This window comes from Zootoca vivipara, chromosome 3 (assembly GCF_963506605.1).
Source record: "Zootoca vivipara chromosome 3, rZooViv1.1, whole genome shotgun sequence".
Classification (NCBI taxonomy): Eukaryota; Metazoa; Chordata; class Lepidosauria; order Squamata; family Lacertidae; genus Zootoca; species Zootoca vivipara.
Window position 1 is genome coordinate 65,789,583 of NC_083278.1, and position 10,668 is coordinate 65,800,250.

The 10,668-nt window shown below is 41.9% G+C and overlaps 1 protein-coding gene across 6 annotated transcripts in view; it reads right to left on the reverse strand.

Moving 5' to 3' along the window:
• Window positions 1–4,946, reverse strand: part of TFB1M (transcription factor B1, mitochondrial) — a 32,808-nt gene extending 27,862 nt beyond the window's left edge. For 2 of the 6 annotated variants that reach the window (XM_035108684.2, XM_035108678.2), the window contains exons 1-3: window positions 4,407–4,572; window positions 3,369–3,524; window positions 288–439 (exon numbers count right to left, since the gene is read on the reverse strand). In XM_035108684.2, coding sequence (XP_034964575.1) covers window positions 288–439; window positions 3,369–3,501 — 285 coding nt within the window. In that variant the 5' untranslated portion in view covers window positions 3,502–3,524; window positions 4,407–4,572. The other 4 variants (XM_035108681.1, XM_035108682.2, XM_035108679.2 and 1 more) reach the window with 4 other exon arrangements.
• Window positions 4,947–10,668: the final 5,722 nt, after the last annotated feature.

Here is a 10,668-nt window from a genome sequence, read left to right on the forward strand (position 1 = left end):
ATCCATCACCTTCCTGTGTGTATCTTTAAATCAAAGCATGAACACGGGCTAGATAAAGACCTCAAAATTTGTGATTAAGGGTGAGACTCAGATCATATTTACTGGAAAGTGAATGCACTTAAAAAACTTTAACTACCTGCTGAATAAACAGGACACTGGCAAAACAACTGAAATGTTATTTTGCACAGACTTAATAGGATATCCAACTTTTAAAATAGGATATCCAACTTGTAAAACAACTTAACTTGGAAAATTACTATCAAAAGTCTTGCGAAATATTTGGATACCTGAAGCCCTGGAATAAAACGTTGATCTTTCTCAATTAACAGGACTTCTGCAACACCAGCATTCAAAATAGATCTTGTGATTCCTCCTGGCCCAGGGCCTACCTCACACACATGTGCATCTTTCAGACTGCCAGCTTTTCTCACTATCTTATCTGCAAGAAAGCACACACAAATTTGTTCATCCTCAATGCACAGAGCTCATTAAGAGAAGCAGTTCAATGAATTCCTTTCAGAATGGAAATCAATGATTGCATCATCAAGTTAATTAAATTGGATATAAATTGGACTAAGACATCTACCACACTACAAAACTGTAAACCTAACTTATTTTTAACTGTATTAAAAGTTCCTCTTTCATAAAGAGTAATATTGGCTAGGGCATACACTCCCTAGACTATACATGTTTACCTGGGTATACGTTCCACTGAACTGAAGCGAACATATTGAGGACTCGGCAAATAAAACATTTTAAGTGTGTTGTAAAGTGCAAATACAAATGTGATACTAGATGGTGATGGTGAGCTTTAGCAAATTCAATACATTTTTCCAGTGCTTTTTTCTGGGGGGATGCAGGGGTACGCATACCCCTAAACATTTTGTGAATCTTAACTTTGGACTCATTGAGGGGCAGTATTTCAATATGAGTAGGAAAATGAGAGTACCCCTAAACATTTTTTAGAAAAAAAAGCACTGCATTTTTCAAAACTTTTTTTAAAAAGCATTTTCACAGCATGTTTTATGTGTGTAGATTCCACCAGAGCAAACATATATATGCTTGAACTGTAAAAGTAATAAATTTTATTAGTTTGCAAACATTTTCTCATTAACTATGACTTTAGTTTGCAAGCTTTTTTTAAGAAAGAAAAACAATTACCAGCAAAACTGTCTGCAAATGGAGAGATATGGCCTTCTAGGTTCAAAAAGGCTTACCTCTGCTTTAAACTTTGTCAGATTGTACTATGCCGTTTTCTTCCTTCATGCTCTCTCGTTTACTGATTCGTCTGACAGATTTAGTTTCAAGAATCACCTTTCAGTTGTCACTTCATTCCTAACCCTACCTTGGCATGACAATGGCACCAGATTTGTTTTGATTAGCAGATCCTACTGACCAGAAAGAACTGGGCCACTTTACATCTACTTTTTTCATATGGTATAAAAAACCCACTGTGTTACTGTTAATGAAATTTAGGCTATTTACTGGATATTCACACAAAAAAGTTCCCACCTCTCCAACTTCTCTGTTCAAATCTCTAGAATTTGGCAAAAACTAATCTTTCTGGGCCCTCAGACAATAACACAAAATGGCTGCTGTAGGTGAGCCTGTCTATTCACAAAATGACTGCCAAGAAAGTAACAAAACTGCATTCGATCGCTCTCACACCAGATCTTCACAAATGTACCTATGTTCTCTCCCAGATATAGTGACTGGAAGTGCATTCATATGTAACATATGACATTTTAACCAGTCCAATAGTCAAACCTATGCCACATAGTTGTGCTACAGTGCAAAGCTATCAGGGAGAATGGTCTAGCAAATTGGTTAAACACAGAACATTTGGTTCACAGGAATTACACTGCCACACATGAACTCAAAGAGAACCATCACTCTCACTAGTGGTTTCAGCACATTGTGTATGTTTCAATTTGGGTGGCATGCTTGTAAGGGAGGGTTGGTGTGGGGCATAGTGTGGTGCTCAATGTGGTTACCGTTACCCCATTGCACAGTTACAGTGCAACGTGGGGCGTAATAGGTTGCCTTCATGGCTGTGGGTTGCATCATCTCCCATGACAATTTCTCAGGTTTATAAACACATCCATGAATCTCAAAGGTTGATGAGCCCTCATATATCCATTACACCACACTGTGGTATTTCATAACTAAAGGAAGTAACATTGCACACAACACTCACTAGGTTACTCCCTCTGCAAATATTGCATTCCTGGACAAATTTTAGCTTTACTCTTGTTTTCAGTCATGCATAACTCTATTTAGAGAGTACTTGTTTTCCGTACTTTAATGGCATAGGAAAACCTTCAAAAAACCAACAAAAGGGTCTGCTCCAGAACAAACCTGAATAAAGTGTATCAGTAGTTGTCATCAATTTGGAACGAAATATATATTTTTTCTTAACACAAAAACAAGGAGCCAAAATGTTGATTTTCAGCACTTTTTAAAATTTAACATTTGGCACTCTCACAGACCTCATCAAGTCTGTGTATCAGATGATGAATGCCAAGTTTCAATTGATTATCCCAGCTGATGCCATTTTTTTAACTTATGGAATTTTGAGACTTATAATAATTGAATCTTGGTTTTAGTTCTCATCTTAACTATAGAAGTTCTGCTCATATAAGTCGGTTAACTATCAATGTTGAACTATTAAATCTAAAGTTCAATAACCACAGCTGCTCTTTCGGCGCAACAAAAAAGCCATATCTTGATTGATAACCTGGCTCTGCATAACGTACCTTTATCCATTAATTTATTTCATCAGTATATGCTATAGAGGTAAATTGATAGCCCCTGACCTATGGTACCATACTGAAGTATTCTAAACTGTAGACATTACATAATTAAGGCCTGGAGTACAGGCAACTCCCCATTATGTGTGTCCAAGGCATGCTCAACCGTGACCACACATATCGCCACAAACCTGGAAGTGGCACAAAAGAGCACAAAAACGGCCCCAAAAGAGCGCAAAAACTGCAAAAATAGCAACCCAACGAGACTTAACAGGTGCACTCCCAGGAACCTTTGCACTGACCTTGGATAGAATTGTGGAGAGTTGGAGTTTAGAGCGAACAATTGTGGTGGAATTGCCTATATGGAATATTTTCAAGAATCATGTCATATTTGCGCTTAAATTAGGCACTCACTTACCTGGAAGTAAGTCCCATTAAACTCAATGGGTCCTTTTTCTAACAAAAGAAATCTATGGTTGAATAATTTACACATACTGTAGTGCATTCAATTTAAATAAACATACAAATATAATCTATTTAAACATAGCTTTTTAAAAATGTAGAAAACCACAAAGTAGTATATGGTTGAAAACTGAACGATGACAAGAGACTGCTTACCTGTAAGTCTCAGATCCAGAAGAAAGTTCTGGGACAGCTGCTTTTCAGCTCTGAGTTTAAACAGTTTAATAATTTCTCCAATTGTTGGAAGAGGTGGTAGGCGGAACATAGCTGCTTGTCTTGATGCAGCCATTGATTAAGTGTTACTCTTTGCCACTAGCAAAATATTAGGAGGAAAAGATTAAATTAGAACTTATTATATATACGGCTATCAAGTTTTAAAAGAGGCCTTGAAATCCTACACCCACCCACATGAATGCTTTTTCAATTGGACCAGCAGCATCCAACACATGCTTTTCATCAGCATCAAACGCACTAAAGGGCCCAAAACTTTATGTAATATGTTTCTGAAGACTTTCTGACTGAAAATATGGCCTAGAGTGGATACAAATATTTATGTGTGGTTTAGGAAGCAGCACACAAGGTCACACAAATTGCCCTTGCACTCCTGGTTCAAAAATATATTGGAGTGCTTCTAAACTCACTTCGAGAAAACATTGAAACCCCGTTTTTCGCAGCCCTCATATGGCAACTCTAGCTTGCCTTGCAGAACTTGCAAGGGCCGAATAGAAAAACGCTGGTTTTCCGTGAGTGCAACCTGCTCAAGTTTAGCAAGCAAGGCGCCACACACCGCTCCTCGGCTGCTTCTGTGAGCTGAGGGGCAGAAGCTCCGGACTGCCAACTGGCTAGAGAAAAGAACCGCTCTTAGAGCCCGTTGACAACAGCTTATTATAATATATACGTTTTTCACAGCATTTGATAGTGGATTCAGATGGGATGGTCGAGGGAAGGGCATACCCTGTCTCCCGTCACGGGCTGCTTTTTCTTCTTTTTGTGTGTGTGTGGGGGGGGGGCGGCTTGGCGGCCTCTAACCCAAAAGGCTCGCGGCCAGTTCACGGAGGGGAATTGGCGCGAGCGCATAGGAGGAGCAGAGCAGCCGGCAAGAAGCCGCGCGCTCAGGTCGCCGGTGCGCAGGCGCAACGCGGGGAGGGGCGGAGGAAAACGCGCGAGAAGCGAAGGCGGGCGCCTGCCACTTACAGTTAAGGGTTCGTTCCCCTCACAAGACGCCACATTAGGAAAGAGGCGGAATGAAGTAAAACGACGAGGAACACAAATACCGGGGAGGGGGGGAGTGCTCGCTCGTTGCTAATGAGATTGGGTACCGTTAATTGCTCCTTTCCCCCAACCTCCCTTAAATAAATAAAAATACCCTCATGACCCCGGATCCGGATGAGCTCCGTGCGGAAATCCGTACCATTTGCCCTCTTCCCACGGCTGGCATGGAAAAGACGCTCTACCCCTTCTTCTTGTCTTCTCTCCAGGGAGAGTTCCGCCCAACCGCCGACAGCAGCTGGAGTTCATTAGAGCCTAAATGGGGCGGGACGCACTTGGCTGCGTATCGCGCTCGAAAAAGGCGTTCACCGCTCAAAAGCTTTATTGCTTCCCTACCTTCTTCCGGCTCTCTGTTATTTCTCGAGTTTTTCGCATGCTGCCTTCTGCCTCCCAACCTTCTCAGCCGGCCCTCAAGAGCGAAGAGCGGGAAGATCTGAGATCCTTCTGTGGCATTTAAGCTCTTCCTCCATCTTAAATGGAAATTTACTCTGGGTCAGAATCATGCAATAGGGAATACTGTAACGTAAGAGACTTCGGAGTCATAACAACAGATTCCAGCGAGAAACGAGCGTCTTTGGACATCTGCAAAGTGCATTTTCCCCTCTGCTTAGTAACCATGAGAGATAGTATTTTGGCATTAGGAGATGAGGTTATGTGAGAAGGTGTAGCTATTATGTAGAATGCAATGCAGAATACTAATGAAAAGCTAATTTTTAGAGCAATCAAGAACCCTTGGAGAGGATCAAGTCAGTCACATTTCCCCAAGTCTAGCAAAGGTGTGATGAGATGTCATAGACTTCACACTGACAACAGAAAGCAGCAAGACATCTCAGTTGTTTTCTCAGTCAACTTAGTTCCCAAACACTGGCACATGGACCACCAGTGGCCCACAAGCGTTATTCAGGTGGTCCACTGTGTGTCTGGATTTGTGGTTGAAGACAGAAGATGTCACATCTTTTGCATTAAATAGATTGTTTTTTAATTGTGTTGTTATGAGTTGTGGGGGGTGGGTTGTGTGCCCGAGCCCCCTTCTAATAACTAGATCCAGCACAGATTCAATTCTTGGAAGATCCAGGCTAGCTTTCTGGTGAGGTAATGCCCCTCTAACTGTCATACAGCAAATTGGGGGGGGGGCTCCCACAACTCTCAGCTCTGGCTTTTGTCTTTCTAACGACCATCCTTAGAAAGACAAAGGCCAGAGGTAAGAGTTGAGGCTGGATGCCTTATCTCTACTAAGTACTGTATAGAAACTTATGTGTTACATAAGATTAGTTTTGCAATTAGAAAATGTAGATTTTTAAAATATATATAAAGTGGAAGTATAGCAAAAAAACACATTATTTTCAATCTTTAGATTTTGTTTCATTCTGAAAAATATTTCATTTTACGGTTTATTATTGCTTTTGAATTAGATATATATGGGGGCACCAAAATCAAGTGCTTAGGGCCTCTAAAATGTTTTAATCTGGCCCTGGCCCCTCCCTTTAATCTAATTTTTCCCTTTCTTTAGAAAATCTGATAAATAAATAAAAACTGTTGGTGACAACACATTTGCAGTATTAATGTCCTCTCTGTAAGACCCATAAAAAATTATATTGAGAAGTATTTCTACAGCTGTAGTTTTCAGTGAACATAAAACACTTCATTTGTTCCATATTCTTAACTTAATCTGACAATAATAAAATGTTTCAGGTTCTCAATACTATGTCTTCGTATTCAGTGGCAATGTCCAATCAATTCAACATTTGTGTCTTACACAGGTCCTGGGCACCACTTAGAATTTTAAGTGTTGGGCTGCCTCCTTTCTTGCTGGGTCCATGGCCAACTGTTCTAGGACACAAGTTATTGAACACAGGTTGAAATGTCACATGCTAGCATTCCAGCTGCCGGATATAGTGTAGCTAAAAATACACATACCTTCGAACAATTTCTAGGGATGATTGTCAGAGGTGTCCTGCTGGCAAAGGAAGTGATTTTGGGAGGCCGTTTGCAAAAATGTTCCGCAAAGCAGGGAAGAATGTTCTCTCCATGGTACTTTAAAACTAATGGTGGGTTTCAAGGATTTCCTTATGGTTTTGTCTGTTTCCATTTTCTTACTTGCTGTTCACTGTGAGTATATGGCAAGACACTGTTTTGTGGTAGTTGAATGTTTAATAAAAGTGCATAGAGATTGTCTGGAAGATCAGGCAGTGCATTAGATAAGGGCAGAAATCTAACTTACTCCACCCCTTTTCACCCATTCACTTTGTAGAAGTGTTCAGTACTAAATGGAGCAACATGCACTTGTTATTTGGATAAAGGTAAAGGTACCCCTGACCGTTAGGTCCAGTCGTGGACGACTCTGGGGTTGCGGCGCTCATTGTCCGCAGACAGCTTCCTGGTCATGTGGGCAGCATGACTAAGCCGCTTCTGACAAACCAGAGCAGTGCACGGAAATGCCGTTTACCTTCCCGCTGTAGCGGTACCTATGTATCTACTTGCACTTTGACATGCGTTCACTTAAGCGCTTCTTAAAAGCATTAGGCACAGTGAGATAGGACATTAATAAATCTCAGCCTCAGGTGTTTGTACACAATCTAGGAATGAAACAGATATTGACGTACCATAAATAAAGGAAAAGAGCCCAGATAAATCAGGAGATCAAATGTACTGTATATTCCTGCTACAGGTAGGTAGCCGTGTTGGTCTGAGTCGAAGCAAAATAAAAAAATTCCTTCAGTAGCACCTTAAAGACCAACTAAGTTTATACCAAAATATAAACTTAGTTGGTCTTTAAGGTGCTACTGAAGGAATTTTTTTTATTTTGTATATTCCTGCGTATAAGACTACTTTTTAACCCAGGAAAATCTTCTCAAAAGTCGGGGCTCGTCTTATACAGCAGGTCATATTTTTTATACAGCGAGTATATCCCAAACTCTATTTTTTAACTGGAAAAGTTGAAGGTTGTCTTATACCAGTGATGGCGAACCTATGACACGCGTGTCAGCACTGACACGCATAGCCATTTTTGGTGACACGCGGCCGCATGCAGAGACCTCACTTCCGGCCGGCGGCGGAATGCCACTGGCGACGCATCTCTGGGGGCCTTGTGGACTTCCGGCAAGGCAAGATGGCGGTCGGCACGGAGCCGCGGAGCTCCTGAAAATGACCAGCACTGCAGGAGCTGCCGGATGGGCTCCCGAGCCACCAAAACCGCCACCGCCCGGACACTGGGGGCCACCAGTGCAGCAACCGGGGAGCTGCCGGACCCCACCCCCACCCTGTGAAGCTGACGGACAGCCTCGAGGCACTCTGGAGGCTGGAGGAGGAAAAAGGAAGCCCCGGCTCTGCTGCCGCCCCCGCAGAAAAGAGGGAGAAAAGAAGGAAAAACAAGGCAAAGGAGAACAGGGGTCTGCTCACTCCGTTGCCGTCCTCGTCGCCCCCGCCTCAAGGGAGAGGAGGGGGCCCTTGGAGGAGGGAGAAGAACCCCGACCCCAACCTCGCTGCTGCTGCTGCCACCACCGCCACCTCGCCACCATTCCCGGAAGAGAGAAGAGACACCCAAGTAAGCTGAAACCCCCTCCCTGTTGCCCCACGCAAGCATAGCCGAGTGAGGGGAGAGGTGGGCTGAAGAGGGCCACAAGGAGGCACAGGCCCAACCCGAGCCCACCTCCCCAGCGACAGACCCGTTGGAAGAAGGCCTGAGCCCAGAGTCCCACTGGGAAAGACCTCTGGGTTTTGCCTTATTTCCCCCCCTTTTTAATATATATTTTTAAAATAATAAAAATAATAATTTTTTCTCCCCTTTTTCCTTTTCCTTTTTTTAATACATATTTGTTATTTAAACTATAAATATTGTGAAATTATGGTTTTTTTCTCGAAGTGACACACAACCCGAGTTATGCTCAGTTTTTTGGTGAATTTTGACACACCAAGCTCAAAAGGTTGCCCATCACTGTCTTATACGGTACCTGATCTTCTGAAAGTAGAGCTTGCAGTTGGCACTGAACATAAATACAACACAGAGCAAGCCCCATTATCAGCAGGGAACTTCCTTTGCAGCCTAATCAGACGGCCATCTAGTCTAATCCCCTGCAATGTTGTTTGAAAGCATCAAAGTGGCCCATCAAGGTTGGGGTAGAGGAGTTCCGAATCAGCCCTGCTGCTCATCCTATTCCCCACCTCTCCCAAGACAAGGAAAATGGAATTTTAGAGAGGAACTGTCGGGTAAAACTGTGAAAGTTATATTTTATTCTCCTTTAGCTTTTAACCTACTCATTTAAAAAAAATCAAGGCTTTTTAACCAGCTACAGTTAAAAGCTGATCATTGAAAATAGAACTAACTATCTAAAGTTAAAAGTTAGCCATTTCCTTTTGTTTGCAACCTGTTAATTCCTATGGCTTCTACAAAGAGACAAGTAGGAGGCAATCAGAGAAGCAGAATGTTGGAAAAGACAGAAATTCTAAGTCAGAAAAAGTCTTAAGACCTGATCTAGGAGTGGAGGAGGAAGCACAGGCTCTTTAAAGAAAGATCACGAGAAAAATATTTGGGAACAACTCATCTCTTCTCTCCAGCACTCAGTAAATCTGCTCAGAAGGTGCAGAAATAAAGGCACAGCAAATAAACAACATGCACAGTAATCTGACCACTAGATGACACTCTTGTTCCGCGCTATTTGAACTGTTAAATTTCTAGATTACCAACACCACCAGCACCAAAAACCTGAATGCACGGAGCAGGTTAATGAAATAATCTTGCTATGAAGAAAGAAAAGAGGAAAGTACACATAATAAAACGGGATGCCACCTTGACTAGGAGGGGTAGATTTGCACAAGGAACCTTAATTTATAATGGAAGGTGATTTTTCTTTTTTGAGATTGTTTCATTCACATGGAACCCCTACTTAGCAATGCACTGATTACGCTGCCAGCTGACCATGAAAAGTCTTTAAAATGGCAGTTTCCTGGAGAACAGCGAGGTGGCAGCACAGCTAAAGGTGAGCATATTGAGAAGCCTTGGCTCCATTATATACAGTGGTACCTCGGGTTAAGAACTTAATTCGTTCTGGAGGTCCGTTCTTAACCTGAAACTGTTCTTAACCTGAGGTACCACTTTAGCCTCCCGCTGCCAACGCGCCGCCACACGATTTCTGTTCTCATCCTGAAGCAAAGTTCTTAACCCGAAGTACTATTTCTGGGTTAGCAGTCTGTAACCTGAAGCGTCTGTAACCCGAGGTACCACTGTATAAAAAAGCTACTTTGCCATGGGAAAAAATGCCTTATTTACATAAAGTGCACTTAATTGCACACAATGAATGAGTAATTTCAGTGAATACTGAGCAACTTGAGCCCAGAGCTTTCCAAACTTTTCATGTTGGTGACACACTTCTTAGACATGCATCCTTTTGTGACACAGTAATTCAGTTTTACTAGCAAACCAGAGGTTAAACGAACCCCTTTCCAGCCCCGAGAGAAGTGCAAGCAGCATTCACATGACACATCTACACACTGCAGCATGACACACAGTTTGGAAAGCTTTGCTTTAGCCCCATATTTTTATGTTACATTCGTATTAAGACACTCATGCTGCAAGTCTCAACACATTTTCTTCATCATAGTGCCATTACTCGCAATGAGACTGCTCTAGAGTAAATAGATCTAAGGAGGTTGTGACCTCAATGCTGCTGTTTCATTGTTCAGATGGTGTCCCCAAGAGTTGAACCTAAATGTTAAGATAGAAAGGTACATGTGAAAGACTTTTATGTCTCTCTAACTGAAAATGTAAACCATTTTTTAAATACTTTGGTGAACTTAATGCTTCTCCCTTAACACTCATCCATACAGGAGAAACTGAGCATGTGATTAACCACTTGTAGAATGACTGAAGGGAATTTTAAGTAGCAGTCTAGTTGTGCTTGTCGTGGGGACTATGGTGTCACTTCTGTCATTATGATAGGTTGAGCTCAAGCCCATGAACCAAGTTTGTGACTACCTGATTTCTTAATTGATAATGCTTGCTTCAGTTGACAGAGCTTTCCCTGCTTAACACTGCAACTAAATACTTAATGCTTTTGGGTAGTCATTGGGATTAATGAACATGGTCAAGTATAACCGCAAAACTGAGACAAAGGGAAATATTTTACTCCTCTGTTCATTTTCCTTGATATCCCACTGAAAATATTCATGCTGCAACAATGATTTTTGTATT